Below are 22,899 nucleotides of genomic sequence, written 5' to 3'. Positions count from 1 at the left end.
CGGATTAATGCCCATTCTTCCGAAACACAGCCTCACCCTTCCATGTTCTGCCCTAGATAACCAGTTCAGGATGTCCATCCTGGAGCGGCTGGAGCAGATGGAGAGGAGGATGGCAGAGATGACCGGGTCCCAGCAGCACAAGCAGGGGAGCGGAGGAGGCAGCAGCGGAGGGGGCACAGGGAGCGGCAACGGAGGGAGCCAAGCCCAGGTACGAGTCCTTGAGGGCCATCGCCTTCCTGACATTTCACGTTTCACTGAGGAGCGCGGCAGTCGATCACAAGTCTCTTCTCTTCCACTGGTGTGCTTCCTGGCTGAGGTAAAAGGCAGGGCAGGGGGCTTTGTAGTCCTTGTGCTTCTGAGTGTTTAAGTCTGTTCAACAGGGAAGAAGCCCTGGACTGTGGGCCTTCTCAGTCGTTCACCTCCCTAAGCCTTAAATCACCTGTGGATCTCAGAAGTCACTGCAGTTACCTGCCAGCAGGAGGGAAGGCATCCAGAGACAAGACAGAGCCCAAGCGATGACTCAGATCTTCTGGGCTCGGAGTCCAATTAGAACCTGTTTTGTATCTTGTGTCCTATCTCTATCTTAAGTATAAATAGAAACCGTAATTGAATTCAGTAATTCATAAGACTTGTATAAACTCCAGGAGTTCGATCGGAAAAGGGCCGGGCCCTTTTCAGTAGAGAACAATAGAACAACATTATACATTCTGTCATTGTCCAGATGCTTTTTCAGCAATTCCGTGACGGGTGAATTAGTGTCGTCGGGTTCAGGGAAATCACCAAATACTAGAGTCCCAGGAGTCTTGAGAGTTTTATATCGATTTCTTGTAGGAGCTTCATTTTGGGAAAGTTTCCTAGGTAGACATTTTTTTTTCCCCAGGAGACTCTAGAGTAAAGGTGGAGGGACGGATGGTGTTTATCACCTTCCCTGCTGGGCCATTACCTAAAAGCCTCAGATAATTCTCCCTCTTTCCGTTCAAGATGATGATTTTCCCTGAACAATCACATTTGTAAGTAAACATTTTGAGTTTTATAAGACTTGTAAATATCAAGTGTTAGTAATATTTTTAGTAATAGATGAAAACAAAGCATAAGGTACCACCACCCTCCCCAAAATATCAACCTTTTTTGGAAAATTTTCTCATTTCTCACCTGTCTTTGGAAATCAATGGACAAGGAAAGAATTGGCACAAAGTAAAATATTAAGGCTTCTTGTCCCCCTGATACAACTGTTTCATAAACAGTAGTAAGCATTGTTTACTGTGTGTCTCATGGCTAAAATAAGAGTCCCACAAAGCCCTTTTTCTTTCACTGACAAAGGCTACAGAAAGGGACTGGAGTGTAATGTCCATTGTATAGCTCAGCTGTTTGGCCCCTGGCCTGTTATCTGATCCCATATTAGCTGCTACCGAATACTCTTTCATCAGTTTATGTTGGCGTCAAGGAATATGTGTCCACTTTATGTGATAGAGATGTAGCTGGTCTTGTTAATGCAAAAAAAAATTCCTTTTGTTCCTTACCTGGTGACTTCTGTGTGTCCCGAACGCGTCTTCTTGGTGTATACAGAGCAGCCCTGCCTGGGTCTTTCGAGTCAAGGCCATTCTGCAGGAGGTCAGGGTTGCCTGACTACATGCCTATAACATGTCATGACATTTCTAGTGAGGGTGACACTATAGCCATTTTCTAGGTGTTTAAAATTTTTTTACAGGCGTTTGTTTTCCAGATTTAAAAAAAAACAGTGAGGAACAACAGTATTTCATGGGGTTCATTACTGGACAAAATAACTTAAAATAATAACCAGAGACAGGACCTCCCTGGTCCAATGGTTAAGACTTCACCTTCCACTGCAAGGGCTGCAGGTTCGATCCCTGGTCAAGAAACTAATATCCCACGTGCCTCTCGGCCAAAAAACCAAAACAATAAAACACAAGCAATATTGAAACAAATTCAGTAAAGACTTAAATAGTCCGCATCAAAAAAAAAAAAATCTTAAAAAAAACACCAGAAATGAGAATTGGACTAGAGTCTCATTTGTTTGAGAGAGGGTATGAAACATAAAATTATCACAGAGAGGATATATATATAAACATACAGATGATTCACTTTGTGGTACAGCAGAAGCTAATGCCACATTGTAAAACAATGAAATATACCCCGATAAAATATACACCCCAATAAAAAATTTTTTAAAAGAAAATATTGTAGACAAACACAGATGGTATTTGAGGCTAGTAAAATGTCATTTGTTTAGATGCTCGGGATTCTGAATAAAATTTCATTTAAAAAAAAAAAAACCTATCACAGAGACTCAGATAAGCTGTTGAGGTTACTAACTTTGATTGTATTTTTCTTCTTGTACAACTTCCTTATAACAGAGAGAAGAAAGCCAGGTGGTTAAAGTGAGTGAATTTCTCTTTCCCATATGCCTCTGTTGTTGTTCGTACTGTAATAACACTTGAATTTGGAAGTCTCTAATGCCTTCCCCAGTCGCCTTTTTGCTTTCTATAAAGGACTGGATTATTCCTGGATTTTTTAAATTTATTTTTTCAATTGAGCTATAGTTGACATATAACACCGTGTTAGTTTCAGGTGTACGACAGAATGATTAAGCGTGTGTGTACACTGCCAGATGATCACCATGATAAACCTAGTTAACTTCTGTCATCAGACTTAAAATTTTTCTCCCTTGTGGTGAGAACCTTTAAGATACACTCTGTTAGCAAGTTTCAGATACGCAGTTGAGTGTTATTAACTTTAGTTGCCATACTGTACGTGACATCCCCGGGACTTACTCATTTCATAACTGAAAGTTTGCATCTTTTGACTCCTTCACTGTTTGCCCACCTCCTACCCTCCACCTCTGCATACAACTCTTAGTCTGTTCTCAGGATCCATGAAGTCAAGAAGGCTTTCTGTGTGTGTGTTTGGTTTTTGTTTAAGATTCCACATGTAAGTGACACACATTATACAGTACCTGTCTTTCTCTCTGACTTATTTCACTGAACGCCTGTAAGGTCCATCCATGCAGTTGCAAATTTTAGAGTTCTTATTTAGGGAGAAAAATCCCCAAGTGACAGTTCTCCTCCATAAGGAGCTGGGGAGTCAGCGGTCCAGGCAGCAGCCCCCCACAACCCCCCTTCCGTAGAAGCATTAAGAAAGTTACCTGCTTCGCTCTTCTCTGCCGGTTTCCTGTCTACAGTGTTTAACTACATCACCTGGGAGGCTAGACCACATTTTTGTTTGTTTTATAGTATATGCTTTCCCTGAACTGGATCAGCACGGAGTTCACAGTCAAACTGTCAGCTGCAGTAGACAGACTCTGATGCCCTTAGAGTTGCAGAAGATTCCTGTGTGCCCGGCTGTGGGTGTGCCGCTAAGCTGGACTTGGCATGTTCTGTCTCTCTTTCATGATGCTTCCTTATCTTCAGTTTTGCGCTTCCCGTTTTCAATTGCTAATCACACAGAGTTTGTTCCCCCTCTGGTGTCCGAAGGCTGACATGGTGGTGGGCCTTTGGGCCTCCAGTCATCGGAACACGTGTTGTCTCGTTACAGTGCGCATCCGGCCCTGGGACGCTGGGCAGCTGCTTTGAGAGCCGAGTGGTTGTCGTGTGTGAGAAGATGATGAGCCGAGCCTGCTGGGCAAAGTCCAAGCATCTGATCCACTCAAAGACTTTCCGTGGGATGACCCTCCTACACCTGGCCGCTGCCCAGGGTTATGCCACCCTCATCCAGACCCTCATCAAGTGGCGGTAAGGCTGGTGTCCTCCTCACCCATCAGCAGGCACTCCTCTTAGTGTGTCCACCAATGGATGGAAATCTGGCCATTCAGGGAGTATGGAATCCTCTCAGCAAAGGAGTCTCTCTGAGAACAGTTCCACAAAGTTCTATGAACTTCCGCCCAAGAAGTACTGAGCGAGATGCTAAAGTAAACTTTGGACTTTTCATTTCCTCCTGGCTCCTGGCAAAACAGAGCATCCAAACCACCTAGGAAGCCCAGGACTTTGTTTCTTCCCATCAGCAATGTTGGCTGCCCACTTCGGTTTCATCTCTGTGGGTTTTATAATGTTGTGGTATTTTTTAACATTGATTCTCTGTGCAGTAATTTGTGATGCTATCTGTTCCAGCACAAAGCATGCAGACAGCATTGACTTGGAACTGGAGGTCGACCCCTTGAACGTGGACCACTTCTCCTGTACTCCTCTGGTAAGAAATGGGTTCATTTATTCCCCAAACTGTTCTTCTGGGCTGGCATGAGGATATACCTGGCTTCCTTTGTGTTCACCCTTGTTGATACATGATATATATCGGAGCCACTTTGTAACGGAAATGTTTTATGGCACTGTTGAGATTGCTGCCAAGGACCAATTTGTCAATTGGCAGCAGTGGCAGAAGTCAAATAGGATTTTTTTTTTTTAACTCATATTGAGGAAGCGCACTGTGTCTCTCTGTTTTTTTAGATGTGGGCGTGTGCTCTCGGGCACTTGGAAGCAGCTGTCGTGCTGTACAAATGGGACCGTCGGGCCATCTCTATTCCAGACTCTCTAGGAAGGCTGCCTTTGGGAATCGCCAGGTCACGAGGTCACGTGAAGTTAGCAGAGTGTCTGGAGCACCTGCAGAGGGATGAGCAGGCTCAGCTAGGACAGAACCCCAGAATCCACTGTCCTGTAGGCGACGAGCCCAGCACAGAGAGCTGGGTGAGCCAGTGGCACAGCGAGGCCATCAACTCCCCAGAAATACCCAAAGGAGTCACTGTCATCGCAAGTACCAATCCAGGTAAGAATCCTAAATGGTGACATCTCAGCACTTGGCGGATTCCCCTTTTGCTGTCACACCCCTACCCTCGGAAAAGTCCATAGGATGTTCACATACGTTTAAGGGTTTGGGGTTTTCTTTTTAGTGTTTCTAATTTTCTTTTTAGCTGTTAGAATGCCTAGTGCTTCCCCCAACCCCGCTCGCCCATCCCACCCCCAAAACTGAGGGGGGGGAAAAAAACTATGTTACTGTGAGAAAGAACTACAAATTTTGGAGGAGGATTATTTGAATACAATATATACTGCTGGGGAATATGTAAACGTTAGGGATGTGTCTTGGGTTCTGGCTTTGCACTCTGTGTCTCTCAGGCATAGAGAACATGTTAATTCTTTAGCATTCCTCACTGTACCACCTGTCCTGACTGTCCTTTCTACTGTACTTTTCAGAGCTGAGAAGACCTCGGTCTGAACCCTCTAATTACTACAGCAGTGAGAGCCACAAAGATTATCCAGCTCCCAAAAAGCATAAATTGAACCCCGAGTACTTCCAGGCAAGGCAGGAGAAGCTGCTGTCCACTGCACTGAGTCTGGAACAGCCAAATATCAGGAAGCAGAGCCCTAGTTCTAAGCAGCCTGTCCCCGAGACAATCAGCCCCAGTGAAGGATTGAGGGACTACAGCCGGGAGATCTCCCCTCCCACTCCAGAGACTGCAGGATTCCTCCACGCCTCTGCATCCCAGCCGGTAGTAAAGTGGAACCCCAAAGATCTTTACATTGGTGTGTCCACAGTACAGGTGACTGGAAATCCGAAGGGGACCAGTGTAGGCAAGGATGTAACACCTTCACAGGTGCGTCCACGGGAACCAATGAGTGTCTTGATGATGGCTAACAGAGAGGTGGTGAACAGTGAGCTGGGGTCCTACCGTGATGGTACAGAGAGTGAGGAGTGCTCACAGCCCATGGATGACATACAGGTGAGCGTGGAGAAGGTAAGCTTGCAGGGGCTGGTCCATCCACCCGCACTTCCATGATCTTTGCTGCCAGTTTCCTAGAGGTCTTGTCATTTTCTTACCAGTGACTGGTTCAAAGTCTGGGCTTATGTATAAGACTAGTGGAGAGTCTTCTTCACTTGGGCCACTCGTGAATCAAACATTTTGAACTGGGCCTGAAAACCAGGGACTGGAAATATGCTTATTAGAAATGTCAAGTTAGTAGATAGTGTCAAAACAGGCTCAGGGTTTCTAAGTCACTTAAAGGGGGGAAAAAGAAAATTTGGCTCACTTGGGAAAAGTTCAGGAATTGGCAATAAGGAAAAAAAACAACAAAAATAATCCTCTGAAATATAATATTATAGGAATATTTTTAAACATGAGTCATTCCCACTTTGGAAACTGTTAATTCTATTAGAAGATCCTCAGACTGGATAAAAAGAAGCAAAGTGTATTATATACTACTTGTAAAAGACAGAATTAAAATGAAACAGAAAGGATGAAAATGAACTGACAGGTGAAGATATAACAGACAAAAAAGTATAAAAAAGAAAAAAAAGTATAATTAAGGCAAATATTATATATATACAATTTATCAAAAAGTTATGACCATAATGAACCATTGTGCGCCTAACAACATAGTTTCTAAATATTAAAGCAAATAAATCACAAAGAAATGTGGTACCAGAACCACAATCATTGTATGACACTAACGCGACTATCTCGAGAGTTGTCAACTGAGGTACATGTGAAGAGAAAATGAAAAAAATTGACAACACAATTAGAAAGTTTGACTTAGTATATATACTTAATATATGATTATATAATTATGTAGATGTATGAATAAAAACATGGTAAATATACATATCATTGTTCTGACATATCTAAGCACACTTGTGAAAACTGCTAATATATTAGAACCCAAAGAGAATTTTAATAAAAACCCAACGTCATTTGAATAAGCCCTAAAGTCATTTAAATTCCATTGCCTTTTGTAGCTGTCACATTCAGAAATCATCTACTTGGTATCTCAGAGTATTGCACTTACGATGTTAACATGTCCTTATATTAACACAGTTTTATAAAATAGAGGATTTGGGAGAAGAATGATTACAGATAGTTATAACCTTTGGTCTCCAGAAATCCCACTTTTTAATACTTTGATGGGAAAAGAATCAAGGTAGGACTTCCTTCGTCCTGTTATCAAGACGGTCAGTATAGAAGGAGAAGAGAAGAAAGGCTGTGATATTCTTCCCTAAAGGTTTTCATTGTATTCCTTTTACAATTCTTTGTTGACAATATCGAAAATTACCCAAGATAAGTATTTTTTAACAGTTTTATTGGGGTATAACTTACATACCATAAATTCATTCATTTTAAGTGTTCAACATAATGAACGTTCGTGAGTTTGTACAAAATTCACAATCATCACAAAAGTCCCATTTAGGGCACTTCCTTTCCCCCACAGAAGTTCCCTGTGCCCCTTTGCAATCAACCTCTATTCCCATTCCAGTCCTATGGATCTGACTCTAGAAATGTTATGTAAATAGAATCATAAACTGTCACATTCTGTGTCTGGCTTCTTTCAGTCAGCATAATATTCGTGAGGTTCACGCATGTTGTAAGATAAGCATTTAATCATTTTTGTATAGATCCTTTCTGAACATTTTCAGTTCACTTAAAAACTGCTGTATTTCAACTTCCATTTTCAAGAGATGTGCAAGAAAACTTTTAAAACCAAGCTCATATCTCTGATTCTAATTGAATAGATCTATTCCAGACTCGTTGTGAGGATTCCTAAATATATCTGTTAGGAATTTATTTTGGGATTCTCGTATCAGCAACCCTGACTCCAGTGGTTTAATAAGAACGTGATTTCTTTTTCTTGTACAAGTCCAGAGGTTTGGTGATTCACTAATGCCATCAGAAACCTGGATTTTTTTTTTTTTCTATTCTTTTGGCTTTTCTCTTCACTTCTGTTGCTTTATGATCATAATGTGGCTTCTTGAGCTTGGCTGTGGTCAGAGCAGGAGAAGAGGGGCAGGGCCGGGTGCATCGGCACCTTTCATCGGGAAAAGCAGACGCTCTGCCCACATCTCTCCCAGCAGACTTGTGTATAGTCTCCTTGTCCAGAGGCTGGTCACAGATCCCCGCCTCGGTGCAGAAAGGTGGGAAACCTAGAGGAGAATCAGGACAGGTGGCTTGTCTTAGTCACCAGCTGTCCCCTGGGCCTTGGCTCTTTGCTGCTCTCTGCAAAACTAGGGTTCTCTGGGCAGGACAAAGTGGGGAGGGGGGCATAGTGGTCAGGTGGGAACATACTCCAGTATTCTTGCCTGGGAAATCCCATGGAGAGAGAAGCCTGGAGGGCTGCACATGGGGGTCACAAAGAGTCAGACATGATTCAGCAGCTAAACAACAAGAACAAGTGGTCAGGTAACCAACAATATCACTATAATTACATGACCATGTCCTCTAGAACTGCCCAGGCCTTAGTATCCTTAATCAGTTGATCCTAGCTGATAGTAGAAAGTAGGCATAAGCCAGATATTCTCAAAGACTTAAGGTTTTGGACCGAGCTGATTTTTGGAGCTCCTCAGATCTGGGATCTCAGCATATGTGAGCGAATCATGTAAAACGTTTAGATAATATCAGAGGGCACTGGACTGTCATGTAAGCCCACCCTCCTTCATTTCTCTCTTTCCCAGGTAGCGGGCGGGAGGTGGGCCGGCTGACTTCTAGGGCCCCATCCTAACCTGAGTGCTCTGTGACCTCCGGGTTCCAGGTGAACATGATGACCTTGGCAGAGCACATCATTGAAGCCACACCCGAGCGGATCAAGCAGGAGAACTTTGTGCCCTTGGAGTCCCCGGCGTTGGAAAGGACAGACGTGGCCACCATTAGCAGTACGATGAGCTGGCTGGCCGGTTACCTGGCTGACGTAGACCATCTGCCAAATGCTGCCCAGATCAGGTCAGTGAAGTCCACGGGCCTATCCCCAGGGCAAGTTCCTGGATTTACCTGGAGGCGCAGGAGACCCACTGGATCTGAGGAGATCTGGGTAGTAGATGCCCTTATCAAGGAAGGAAGGGAGCATTAGGCTGGATTCCATTGCCTCTCTCAAGGACCTCTTTCTTCCTTACCTCTGCTGTGATGTTTCTTCCCACGGCAGAGTGTAGGAGATAATGTGTCATAGCATGTTCTCCCCAGTTCAACTGAAGCTTCACAGTTGGATAGTGGACTTACTGGGTTTAGTACTTAGCCCAGTACTGAACTCATAACAGGTGTTCAGCGTGAACTTACTAATTGAAGGGCACCCGGAGTCTCCTTAGCATTTTTCTGGACTGAGTAGAGGTGTATCCTTCATGGTCCACAGTGGGTACCATGTATCTTTGACCAGTGTGTGATGAATCCTGCAGACCAGTCACCAGCCTTCTCCCTCATGTCTTCTTTTGTTTCAGAAGTGCATATAATGAGCCTCTCACCCCTTCTTCTAATACCAGCCTGAGCCCTGTAGGCTCACCAGTCAGTGAAATAACTTTTGAGAAGCCCAGCCTTCCCTCTGCAGCGGACTGGTCTGAGTTCCTGAGTGCATCCACCAGTGAGAAGGTGGAGAATGAATTTGCACAGCTGACCCTGTCTGATCACGAACAGAGAGAACTCTACGAAGCGGCCAGGCTTGTCCAGACAGCTTTCCGGAAATACAAGGTAAAAGACAAGAGTCCTGGGGACTTCCCTGGTGATCCAGTGGTTAAGACTCTGCCCTACCACTGCAGGGGTGAGGGTTCAATCCCTGGTCAGGGAACTAAGATCTCACATGCTTTGCAGCCAAAAATAAAGAACTTCTTTAAAAACAAAAACAGACAACAGAGTCCTTTTGTGATCAGGGAAAAGTCAGAATCATTCAAACTGAAATAAATGCCATTTCTTTTTTTCTCTGAGTTTATAATTTGAAATAAAGATTCTATAATTAGGTCACATAAGATTATTAAGAATTGTCAGAAACTTTAGTGGAATAAAACTGACCAGTAATGCGATGGTTATTACCCTCTGAACTTACTGTCAGGGTAATAATAGATATTCATTATTTAGTTAATACAAAGTTGACATCTCTGCCACAAGGAACGTATGACCTGGAGCAGGGGTTTCTGGCTGGAGGCCTGGAGACTGACTGTTGGCTGCCCATGAACTCCTAAAATTTTATGGTGAAGTGTCTGTATGTGTTTTTGGTGAGCAAGGTCCAGAGCCTTCCACAATTTCTCAGAGGAGTCTTTGACCTCCCTGGACATGAGTCTGAGCAAAATCTGAGAGATAGTAAAGGACAGGGAAGCTTAGCACGCTGTAGTCCATCATGTTGCAAAGTCGAACATGTCTTAGCGACTAAACAACAACAACAGGGAGGTGTGTAAGTCATCAATCTTTGACCCAGAAGTGGAGGACTCGGTGTTATCTTAGGAAGGACAGAGCAGAGCAGCAACTTATAAGGACAAATAGCACGATACCTAGTTCTTTAAATCCTTTGACTGTTGTTGAGGCCTCCTGACATCCAAATATGATAGTTCTGTTTAAAAGCCAGAATAGCCAGAGAGGTATTCTGTAAATTCATTTTTCTTAATTTATCATGATATTAACTTGTCATATTTTGGTAAACCTCGGGTCTCAGTTCTGAGAAAGTCAATGAAACGAGTGGTCATTCCACTGAAGTCTTGGGAAAGCTGCATTTCTTATACTGTATCATTTTTTCTTTTCTTGCCTCGCTTTCCCCTGAAGGGCCGACCCTTACGGGAGCAGCAGGAAGTGGCGGCAGCTGTCATTCAGCGTTGTTACAGAAAATATAAACAGGTGAGCCAGCTTGTGAATGCGTCCTACCCACACAGCATCCAGACAGGCGTGGGGAGTCCTGTGTGATATTTGGCAGAGAACACAGCATCCGATGCCTGACCCAAAGACTGGCTTCGAATCACCTTGGTTAAAGACCAGAGGAAAATGTTCCAAAAGAGGGGGAAAAAAGGAAAAACAAACAAAAAATCATCTGCAACTACTGCCACAAAATAATTTTTGTTCAGACTGTTGACCTCTTAGTGGTATCACTTCCTGCAACGTTGGTCTGATACAGAGGAAGCTATTTGGGTCTGAAGTGAGGCTCTGTGTGAGTCATTTTGCCTATAAGCTCATTAGTAATTAAAGAGCTTGAGGAGGTTTGGTATGGTGATGGGAGAAGGTAAATACTGGTTGTTATCATTGACCTTGAATCTTACACATCACATAACCTTCAGCCAGTTTTCCTTTTTGGCTGCTTCTTACCCAGTGTAAAATGAAGAATTGTAAAAAATCTTTGAAAATGGGAAGAAGCCCAGAGTATCTTACACTGGGCATTCCTTAGTTAAGCGTTGTAAGAGGAGCACCTGAATTCCTCTTTCGTTCAGTGTTACTGCTTGTGAAGTGACCTGCAGGGTCACGGAGCTCTCATCAGACAGGAAGGGAACTGATCAGAGAACACCTAATATACCTTAGATCTTTCAGACTCATTATTTCATTTTCTCCTTACAAAAATATCTGAAGTGAACAGTTTTATTTCCATTTGGCAGGTGAAGAAGCTGAGACTCAGAGAGATTAAGTAAACACTGGACCTTTCTAACCACCTAGGTAGTGATATTAAAAAGTGCCGAATTGCATTTTGACTGGTTCATACGGTAAAGTTCAGTCCTATTAGTAGAACCATTTTTTAGGTGGTGCTTTTGGTAGGTCTTACACTTTTGTTTAAGAAATAATAAATGCTGAGATAGATACCAGCCACACAGAAAATCAGGATTCTGTTCTCTTTATTATTTCTAAGATTTGCTTGATGTCTCATGTGGATTGCCACTTTCTCAAGTTTCTCTAGGATTAAGCCTTAATTGTGAGGGGAGAGGGGGGAGTGTCTTCAGCTTATAGCCAGTTGAGTTCATGATCCCAGAAAATGAAGGTTTATTGTGTAAACGCTGACACCACAGTCCCTGTTGGGAACCATCCTGGCTTCTGTTTGGCGAGAGGACTTCTTGTTAACAAGAGCAATACTCAGAATCAGAGTTTCAAGTCTTTGATTACAGCAGGAGTTTATTCCAAAATGTGAGTTTGTTAGTTGTTTTTTTTTTTAATCCCCTCCCAAAGAAGTGTTGGCTACAACCAGAAAGATGGAAGGCATTAAAAAAAAATACTGACAAATATAAGACAAGTATTTTGGAAGATGAAAGGCATGAATATAGTCAGATTGCCTTTTTTCTTTCTTTCTTTCTTTCTTTGGTTGGGCATTTCATTGGTTCTCATTCTGGTTTTTCATTTCCTTCTATTCAGCAATCTAACATTAATCTTGTATTTTCTGTTTCTCCCCCAAGCTGACATGGATAGCCTTGAAGGTAATGACACACCCAAGTCCTCTCACAAACCATTCCACCAGAGTCAAAAACCTCACACCCATCACCAGCTACAAGAAGGGGCCATTAGGATGGCACGGTCATTCAGTAGGCATACCCCCCCCCTCACCCAGCCACCTCACCACAGCACATCTATCCTCTGGGGACCACGTGGTTATGCCGTTGGAGTGGGTTTCATCAAGCAGTCTTGGGACATTTTCTTGGCCAGTGTCCATCTAAACAATCCATCCAAGATAATCACCGGGAACCCAGTGAGCCACCGAGGAAATTTACCTATTTCCCCTTGTGCTGCGCTGTGTCCGCAAGGTTCTGACCATGCAGAGCATTCAGGCCAAGGTCATGGAGACACTGTGGGATGCAGCGCCCTTGTCTTGAAAAACTTTGGGCCAAATGAAAAAATGTCAGGTGGATCAGATAAGACTCAAGAGGGTTCTCGCAGCAAGGCCCTGTGTCTGGAACCTTTTGAGAAGTCAGTTTTTGCCCCTCACTCTACCTCATACATGCAGAGAGAGACTTAGGCACAGGGATGTTCTGAGGAGCACTTGTCCCTCTCATGGTAAGTTGGCTTCTTGTGAGCAAAGCCCTCGCCTGTGACTTCTGGTCCCTAGAGTCATAGTCTAAGTGGTTAGCAATCTGGACAGAGCCTTTGCTAACATCTGCAGAGCTCTGCGTTTTTCGTGCCTGGCAGGGAAGAGGACTCATTCTCCCCGAGCCTGCCTTCGTGCCTCACTTTCCATCTCTGTGGCAGGCTGGCCGGAGGGCACAGGGACTGAGTCCCGAGTGGTCCCCGGCCCTGGGTCCACCTTCCAGGTTTCATGGCTTCACCCCTGTGTTGGGCTGACAAGCGTTAATCTTTTGCAGGTTAAAATGGCTTAAAGGTGTCAGCGTTTCATGATAAGCCTTGTATTTGGGACCTTGTAACTCAGAAATATGTCGTGTGGAACTGCTAGTTAGAAGTCAGATGCTGCCTGCTAAGTGGATTTGTGTTTGGCAGGAATTGGGAAGCATCCAAAAAGGATTAATTCAAAGTGTTTCCAAATCGGATAGGAAATATTCATTTTCAACATGTAAAGTTTTACTTCCTGGAACTTCCCTGGTGGTCCAGAGATTAAGACTCCACACTGCTAATGCAGGGGGCACGGGTTCAATCCCTGGTCGGGAACTAAGATCCCACCTGCCAAGCAGTTTGGCCAAAACAAAAAACAAACAAAGATCATAAAATTTTACTTCCTAAATATGTTTTTTTCAACTCAAGTGTCTCAATGTATTGCTGTTGAAACTTTTTTCCAAGAAGGGTAAACGATTTTGATATTTGAGGTGTGGGAAAACACAATTAAAGCAGTGCATTGTCTGAAGGTGACTCTTAAAGTTAACATTTCGCATTTTGGAAAGGTAGGTGGAAAGAAGCTTCATTTGCCTGTTTTATGATGAAAGCCAGAACAGAACACGAGAAGAAAAGAGAAAAGTAGTTTTCCTTCTTGCCGTCCTCACCCGGTCGGCTTGGAGGACACCCCGCCTGCGTGGCTCCCCTTGTTACTGCTCTGCTTCTCCTTGTGCCCTCACAGTATGCACTTTACAAAAAGATGACCCAGGCTGCCATCCTGATCCAGAGCAAATTCCGGAGTTACTACGAACAAAAAAAATTCCAGCAGAGCCGGCGCGCCGCTGTGCTGATCCAGAAGTTCTACCGGAGTTATAAGAAGTGTGGCAAGAGACGGCAGGCACGCCGGACAGCAGTCATCGTACAGCAGAAGCTCAGGTGGGTGGAGATCTGGGGGCAGCCAGGAGAACCCCGGCTTGGGCGCAAGAGCAGCCCCTTGCAGACGTGTGGGTCTGTCTGTACAGGGAGCGAAGCATTCTGCAGTGATGTCCTCCCAGCAGTCTAGAGGCTGTGTTACCGTAGTTACACCTGTGCCCTTTGCCCATTTTGGCCCATTTAGCTCCTGTCTCTCTCCACTCCCCACCCAATCATTCTGATACCCCACCCAGTTTCAACTTGTATCAGAACCTAGAAGGACCGCAGTTCCTACTCAGACAGGTGTCACCCTAATACAGTCAACTGGGGCTGCCCAGGTGGCGCAGTGGTAAAGAACCTGCCTGCCAGTGCAGGAGACAAAAGAGATGTGGGTTCGATCCCTGGGTCAGAAAGATCTCCTGGAGTAGGAAATGACAACCCTCTCCAGTATTCTTGCCTGGAGAATCCCATGGACAGAGGAGCCTGGTGGGCTGCAGTCCAGGGGTCGCAGGGTTGGACACGACTGAACACACAGCACGTGGGTGCACACACAGGATCGCTGTCTGAACTGTAGCGTGTCTACATCCACGACCTGGGAAAAGTAAGTAGGGCTGAGCTATTCTCTTTTGCAGAGAGTCATAAAGAGTTGTAGCCCTGGAAAATACAATGACAAAAGTTTAGAAAACAATAGCCCAAGGACTTCCTGGTGGTCCAGTAGTTAAAACTTCACTTTCTAATGCAGGGGGTGCGGGTTTGATTCCCTGGTGAGGGAGCTAAGATCCCACATGCCTTGCAGCCAAAAAAAAAAAAAAACCCATAATGTAGAAGCAATAGGGGTAACCAATTCAATTTGTTGTTGTTCAGTTGCTAAGTTGTGTCCTACTCTTTGCGACCCCATGGACTGCAGCCCACCCGGCTCCTCTGTCTTTCACTCTCTCTCAGAGTTTGCTCAGGTTCATGTCAAAGGTCTCATCCTCTGCTGCCCCCTTCTCCTTTTGCCATCAGTATTTCCCAGCACCAGCATCTTTTCCAATGAGTCAGCTCTTTGGTTCTTTATTGAACAAATTCAATAAAGAGTTTTAAAATGGTCTACATCAAAAAAAAAAAAAAAAAAAGTCTTAAAATAATAGCCCAAAGAGAGAATGAATGTCTAAACGGAGAAAGCCCAAATACGGCGGATGAGTGTCTGTCTCATCCTGTTTTCAACAAATCGAGCTTACAAAGACTTGAGGAGTAGTGGCAGGACATCTTATTTTCAGTCCTTCCGGTGTCTCCCTTTGAGTGGTGAGAGCGTTTACACTCCCCTCCTTCCATCTCTCCCAGTGATGCCCAGACTCAAATCCACGAGATAGGCTTGTGCTGTTGGATTTGCTGCATGAACTGTTGGGTTAAAAGTTCTCTCTCACCACTGACTTGCTTTCAGCTTTCACACATGAAACTTCACAGCACTGTTCTCGTGACCGTAATTCATATTCTGGCTTTTTCAGGAGCAGTTTGCTAACCAAAAAGCAGGACCAGGCTGCTCGAAAAATAATGAGGTTTCTACGCCGTTGTCGCCACAGGTACATTCACCCTCATTTTGACATTTTCCTCATCTAGAAGAAGGAAACCACCCTCATTGCCTTAACCACTCATAAACTCCTAGGTGAAGCTAACCGCCCGCTCACCCCACAAGTGATCAGGCTAAAGTGACGCCAGGAGGACAGAACTCTATCTAGGGACAAAGTCGTGAGAACCCTGCTCTCTGTTCCAGACGGTGCTGTGTGTATCGAATCACGGGGGTCCTGCCAGTGTTTCTCTGTTTTGGTTCGAGGAGAACTTAGCTGCGTAGCTTTTCATTCCAGATTTTTCTTCAGCAGTGTGGTCTTCACTCTAAACCCTTGCTGTGCTAATGTGTGTCCAAACAGAAAAAACAAAGAGTTTCTCTTCTGAGGGAAAGGATGGGAAACCACGAGTACCAAGTTTTCTGATGTCGTTTCCACTGAGTAACTTGTGCCCTCTGCTGGTGGTGTCAGGGCTAACACCCTCCATCAGCCGATCAATTCCCACTCTTCTGTGATGGGGAACAGGAGAGGTGGTGGGAAGGGAACTGGGCAGGAAAGGACAGGCACCTTGAGATGGGAGGTGAATTTCCAACTAGAAGTGGGCTCTGATGACTCCAGCATCTTCCTGGGGAGCCAAACCTTTCTCTCTGTTTTCCCGAGTTTGAGATGCCTTGGTGAAGACTCGGTCCTGGTCTCAGATTTCGGGGGCTGGTGAACCGCGCGTTTGTTTTCTTTACATGGGTTAATGTTCTGTCCTCACTTCTGTGACACTGGCCGTCTGAGTTGTGTTCAGACGACTCTCCACATGGTTTTGTTGTTTCTCCGTCCATCAGGAGCCATGCAGTTCACAGACCCAAACTTGAAAGCAAGCTCTTTGATGTCTGATTTCTTCCCTTTTAATTGTACCCAGAGCCCAAGCTGTCTGGGTGTAGTGTGACTCCTCAGAGGTTTCATTTTAGTGTTTTTCCTCCTCACATTGTCTGCTTGCTAACTTTGGCAGTATTCTAACTCTGAAACTTACTAGGGGTTACTAGGGGTTAACTGGCTACTTGTGTGCACTTTTACTTAAATTAACAAAATAATTTGTTTATATGAACACGGAAGGGAAAGTAGACAGAGCTACACATGCAGTAATAATTAAAAGGAACATTCTTTAGGATATATACGGTACTCTTTAGCCAGAATTGCTGCCAGGGCAGCTGAGGCACTTTTACCCTATTCCTCTGCAGTGCATTTGCTCTCCACTGCGGTGATTGGGGTTCTCCCCATGATTAGCTAAGTGATGAGACATCCCATATCAGTATTCTGAAATAGCAAGTCTTCTTAGAAAATGCATATCAAAATATGGGGCAGGACCAGGACATAATGAAATGAATTCTCCAGGCCTTACCAAAATCAGTCTCTTCCTTATTATTTAGTCATACCTGCCTTAGAGGACTTGCAGCCAAATCGAGGAGTTGCTGTTCTTCCTTTGGTGACAATACCGAGACCTTCCCTGTACCTTTTTCCATACATGTTCACACTCTTCTCCCTACTTCCTCTTCCTCCCGGAAAACAAAAAGCCCAGGAGGATTCTCCCCAGCACCACTGAGTCTGTGGTTAACACTCTCACAGCAGATTTGATCTTCAAGAAAAACCCCCTCAACATTGCTCTTCCTTAAGCCACATCAAACAAATACGTTCTCAAGTTGAATTCTCCTTGGTTCTTCTGTATCCTCAAACTTTGAAAATATGCATACATAATGCCTCTTGGGCTTCCCAGGTGGCTCAGTGGTAAACAATCCTCCTGCCAATGCAGGAGACACAGGTTCACTCTCTGGGTCGGGAAGATCCCCTGGAGGAGGACATGGCTACCCACTCCAGTATTCGTGCCTGGAGAATCCCTTGGACAGAGGAGCCTCGTGGGCCACATGGGGTCACAAAGACTAGGACACGACTGAGTTACTGAACAACCAATGCCTCCCTGGTGAATGTGAGCAAAGCTGTTCAATACAGTCCTATTTTCTTCTTCTTCTTCTTCTTCTTTTTTTGGCCACAACTTACTGTGTTTATATTGGATGAACTGAGAGGGTAAGAACATAAATGCCCAAAAGTGTGCTTCACGTAGGAGCCTGGGTGAAGGAATGGTTTCACTCGTTTTTAAGAGTTCTCCTTTTTCAGACTGGTAAGAAGCATTTCTTGAGGATTTTGTCTTTCTTCAGCTTTTATTTTTGCCAGGAATAACCTCATGAAGCTAACAAGAAGATTTGTTATGAAGAGAGTATCAGATTCTGGGTCTGAAGTTCTTTTCACTGTTTGGAATTAAACAATGACGTCTCTTGGCTGTTTTTTTTTTTTACTTGCCCCTTGATATTCCAGATGTTAGAAGAAATGTGCAGGCAAATTGGAGTAACCTTTGTCTACTATGCATGGTCAGTGTTCACTTTCCATGCCTATATAGTCAATGGAGGAACTTGAAGAAATCCCGAAAATCTATCCTGGAAGTTTGAACTCACTTCCCCTAGAATAATTGTCACCTCATTGCTGTTCCATCCAGGTTATTGAATATTATCTTAAGAGAGACTATCATCTGTATTGTCCCTTAGAAGCATTAAAACAGGAAATTTCCTATGATGCCCTCTCAGAAAATGTAGGTAGGAAGTAGCATTGGGAGACAGCAAGTGTCCCATTTCTTAAGGATTTTGCCAAGTCATGTGACCTCAACATTTTTAGACCGAAAAATAAATTGGTGACTTTCCTACCTGCTCATTTCACATCTCCCACCACCACTCTCCTTTTCTTTCTTTCCAGAAAAAAAAAAAAAAAAAGGAACTACTTTATAGTCTTTTTGTTGTTGTTGTTGAAATAAAGCTATTTATAAGATTTCTGTTGTGACCCTCACATGCTAATAGCTCTTTGGTGTTGTTTTACTGTCTAAAGCCCCCTGGTGGACCATAGGCTGTACAAAAGGGTGAGTGTAGCTGCCTGCTAGCCAGTTTATCTTTACCTTCCATTTTCAATATTTTGCTTTTTGCTTGCTTGCATGGGGCTGCAGCCTAGGTATGCCAGTAAAGTCTCACATCCATTTCGAATGAAATAAGATAAAAACTAACCCTGACTACTAACACTGCTACTTTATACAACAGGAGAACAGTCACATACAGACATAGAAAAATGCATGAGCAGCTGATAGGCCCTGAAGCCACTGCAGGGCGTGCTAGCACTTGGTGGGAGAAGCCTTCCGTGTGAAAAAGGTGGCTGGTGGGACAAGTTTAAATCTAAACAAGGCTGCACTAGAAGGAAATCTTAAGCAAGTGGTAATTGGTGATGAAAATAATCTGCTACATGAAATTCAACTACTTCTGTGTCGAAATTTCCAAAGCAAGAAGGCTTGCTAGGCAATGCTGATGTTTTTCTTTTAACTTATCTATTTCATATTTAGAGTTACATAGTTTCATTTTCTAACTCTCCCTTTCCCTAGTGCTAGGAGGTAAGTCAGTAGTACCCAGAGCCAAGTCAGTACCCAGAGCTGCGCTTCCTGAACCGGCCCAGTACGTTCATTATCCAAAAGGGAGTGAACCCGACTTCCAACATTTGATGACAGTGCTGAAGAAAGACAGGGCGGTGTGACGTGTCTGAAATCTGTACATTCTATATTACAGTCCCGAGTGGATGTTCCAGGAAAATTTGTGTTTTAAAGAAATGATAGCGGTAGTTCAGTGGACCTGTGAGATTTTTAGAACCTGATGCTGATTTGTAAGTATGCAGACATGACTATAACAAATCTTTGTTGTTATCGTTCAGTTGCTAAATCATGTCCAACTCTTTGTGAGCCCATGAACTGCAGCATGCCAGGCTTCCCTGTCCTTTACTATCTCCTGGAGTTTGCTCAAACACATCTTAAGTTATAATAAAGGATGTAGCGGGCAGAAAACTGTTTTTTAAAAGCCAGAAATTGAATTCACCAAAATCAGACTTGAATTTACGTTAACTAGGTAACTTTTGTCCTAGAGATAGTCTTAAGATGCATTTTAAAAATCTAACATGGCAGAAAAATAAAATAAAACTTGGCAGTTACCTCTATCAACTACATCCAACATCCTCCCTTCTTACCTTACGCTAGCACTATATTTAATCATTTACAAGATTTCTGAGAAAAGATTGTGCTTCAAAAATTCCCAAACTTCTAATGTCTCTGGAGATGTTATTTCCCATATAACCACATTTGTGTTGATGCTAATATCTATTTATTATATTTTAATCCAAACATTAAAAGGCCTTTTAATTAAAAGGCCAGGTAATAAATGTCTGTTGCAATATAGCAGTTCCCCTTATCCAAGGGGGACACACACCACGACCCTGGTGGATGCCTAGTGGATGGGTAGTACCAGACCCTAAACATGCATATGTATATACTGTGTTTTCGCCTATACTGACAGGCAGTTCACATATACAGCATGGGTGTGCTGGACAAAAGGGTGATTCACGTCCCAGGCATGACCATGTGGGGCAGTGTGAGATTTTATCATGCTACTCAGACAGCACACAATTTAAAACTGATGAATTGTTTATTTCTGGAGTTTTCCATTTAATATTTTCAGACCACAGTTGACCTGTGGGCAGCTAATACCTTGGAAAGCAAAACCACGGATAAGGAGAGGACCACTGTATGTAGTTCTGCCATTGAAGCATGAGAACAGCCACAGACAGTTCCATCAGTGGGTAGTCATGGCTGTATTCCAATAAAGCTTTATTTACACACACGTGCATTGGGCTGTATTTGGTCCACAGGCTGTAGTTTGCTGACCTAGGGTGACAAGAGAATTGAGTTTTTATTGTTCTTCCTAAGTTAAGATCCCAGGTGGCTCAGTGGTAAAGAATCTGCCTGCCAGTGCAGGAGACTTGGGTTCAGTCCCTGGATCAGGAAGATCCCCTGGAAAAGGGAATAGTGACCCATTCCAGTATTCTTGCCTGGAGAGTCCCATGGGCAGAGGAACCTGGCAGGCTATAGTCCATGGGGTCACGAAGAGTTGGACACAACTGGATAACTAATATATAATATATATATATTCCTGTAAAAAGTTGACACTGAAGGAGAAATTTGTTTTAAAAAATGTAAAACAGCTACATGCCATTGTAAATTTAACTAGTCAGAGCTCTCTAGAATTAGGCAGTTGCTTACAGTTAAATTATTTCAGGTCCCATGTCGGGGAGCCGGCTCAGAGATTTGAGCAGATTCCTCTGTGTTTGAAATACAAGAGAAAAATGGAACACAAATCTTCATTTCTCTCTTTTTCTATTCCCTCTCACTCTCTGCATTCAATAGATAATATCTCTTTCCATTAAAAAAATTAAAAAAAACTCGCAAGAGAACAGATGCATGCCCTAGTATTCAATTCAATTACAAGTGGTAGTATCTTGCATGTTCTATGCAATTTATATAGTTCGCTGTAAGGATCCAACAGTTTAGTAAAAGCGGTTGCTTATGCAGTTTTGAAGCTTGTTAGGGTCTGGTATGTTAATGATCCTTTTTAAGAGTACATTTTCTAGAAGTGCTTTTCCATGCCAACCAGAGTCCCCACCTTCATTTCCTGAACGCCTGTTGCATTTTGCTGTGAGTTCCTAAAACTCCTTCTCATGCATGAAAACTTGGAATTTCATAACACCCCCATCCCTCTCGGTCTTAGGGGGCTGGAGAGAGAGGAACTCAGAAGCTTTCAGGTTCCCTCCAATGTGGTTATTTTTCTCTAACATGAATTCCCAGGTGACTCAGTGGTAAAGAACCTGCCTGCAATGCAGGAGACGCAGGTTCAATCCCTGGGTCAGGAACGTCCCCAGGAGAAGGAAATGGTCACCCACTCTAGTATTCTCGCCTGAGAAATCCCATGGACAGAGGAGCCTGGTGGGCTACAGTCCATGGGGTCACAAAAGAGTCGGACATGACTGAGCAACTAAACAGCTTGAAACGAGGAACAGCTTATCTGTGTCTTGTCTAATTCCCAGTAGGATCTCGTGTCCTCTCTGTCCACTGGAGAAGTCAGGATGGCCCTTCCTCTGAGAGTCCCTGAGTTGAAGTCCCTTGGGAGGCAGGGCTTTCTCTGGGGAGAATTTATATTCCTGGAGTTTATGCCAAAGAAGATAATATACTTACTAATGTATAAAGTACACCATAGTTAAGACATTTAAGGTTTACGTATTCAGAGATAATTTGAAAAGTGAAAGAATGAAATTTCATGGTATAGTGTATATAAAAGGCAGTTTGACCCCAACTGCTAAATTAATGAAGGAGAAAGATATATAAAGGGAAGTGATGTCAGCCATCAAAATTGGGAGCCAGTAAGCTAATTCCAGCACCTGAGCAATCAGAAAATACCCATTCAAATTATCAGTCTTAGGGAAAGCTAAGAAAAAGCACCAAATGGTCTTCGCCGAATCTAGCTCATTTTCACTTAAGTCTTTCCTCCAGACTTTGCCCCTAATTTATCCAGTAACTTAAAATGGAATCATCCAAATCCTAATGCCGTCAGAGGAATTTGTTTTGTCTTGGACACAATAACTATCTATTTGAGAAAGCATTAAACACAGATATTTGAGTCAACAGTTTTAATTATTATTTTCTTAGTTCATTGAGGTGTGATACAACTTCAGTAAATGGCTGAAGGATTGCTAAGCTTGAAGAAATTTTTTAGTGCACAGGCTGAAAATAATTCTGCATTCCAGTTGGATTTTGAGTGTCTCAAACAGGGTGTTATTCAGTGTTAACAGCAGAAAAACCAGAATGCCTCAGATGAAAAAGAAAATAGAAAACAGCTGAATTACCTAACAGGTTTATTCTCAAGGTATTGAGACTAAAATATAAATTGCCTTAGACAAATTTTTTCTTTCCCTGATGAGATCAGATTTCTGCAAGAGAGCCTAATAACCTGTTATAATCCCTGCAGGTATTGTAAACAGCAGGACCCCCGGTATTGAAATAACTAATTTCTTATAAATTGCTGGCCTAGCTACCCATGTTCAGTAAAGGTGGGTGAAACCATGCAACTGGAAGGAAAAGAGCCCTGATTGGGAGAAGAAGAAATAACACTTTCTGATCACAAATTTTTAAACAACAGGTTTTCTATTTGACAGCTGGGTTTCCAAACACTTAACCAGATGCTGCTAGTTAACTTGGTAAGTAGCGTTGACAGCACAAATTCTTGAGAAGAGCAGTCAAGCCAAATATCTGCAGTGGGTCACTAGCAAGTTCTGCAGGTCACACATAGACTTTGTGTGTGGTTCTCCACTTTCGTCCAAAGGGCAGCTCTCTAACAATGCCTGCGAGTGAGCGGTTTAATTAAGGAGAAGTGTCTGTCAGCAACTCGGATGTCTCACTTCTCTAGTTAAACGTGACGTTAGGTGAATTTCCAAGTGGCCCAGTCGGCTCAGGGAGGAGTGAGAGATGAAGGTGGGACGTGGCATCTCATTAAAATCTCCAAAGTAATTCTGTCTTAC

The 22,899-nt window shown here is 43.4% G+C and overlaps 1 protein-coding gene across 2 annotated transcripts in view; it reads left to right on the top strand.

Moving 5' to 3' along the window:
• The window catches only part of CAMTA1 (calmodulin binding transcription activator 1), a 992,433-nt gene that overhangs the window by 959,894 nt on the left and 9,640 nt on the right, over positions 1–22,899 (top strand). For both annotated transcript variants that reach the window (XM_070768274.1, XM_070768275.1), the window contains 11 exons: positions 57–208; positions 3,553–3,749; positions 4,125–4,203; positions 4,458–4,773; positions 5,199–5,740; positions 8,523–8,710; positions 9,199–9,445; positions 10,508–10,579; positions 12,112–12,132; positions 13,716–13,909; positions 15,373–15,447. In XM_070768274.1, the coding sequence (XP_070624375.1) occupies positions 57–208; positions 3,553–3,749; positions 4,125–4,203; positions 4,458–4,773; positions 5,199–5,740; positions 8,523–8,710; positions 9,199–9,445; positions 10,508–10,579; positions 12,112–12,132; positions 13,716–13,909; positions 15,373–15,447 (2,083 nt within the window). The remainder of the gene's footprint in view (positions 1–56; positions 209–3,552; positions 3,750–4,124; positions 4,204–4,457; positions 4,774–5,198; positions 5,741–8,522; positions 8,711–9,198; positions 9,446–10,507; positions 10,580–12,111; positions 12,133–13,715; positions 13,910–15,372; positions 15,448–22,899) is intronic.

The sequence above is a fragment of the Bos indicus genome, chromosome 16, assembly GCF_029378745.1.
Source record: "Bos indicus isolate NIAB-ARS_2022 breed Sahiwal x Tharparkar chromosome 16, NIAB-ARS_B.indTharparkar_mat_pri_1.0, whole genome shotgun sequence".
In the NCBI taxonomy this organism is placed as follows: Eukaryota; Metazoa; Chordata; class Mammalia; order Artiodactyla; family Bovidae; genus Bos; species Bos indicus.
The sequence above is the reverse complement of the archived record's forward strand: the minus strand, read 5'-3'. Positions and strand labels throughout refer to the sequence as shown.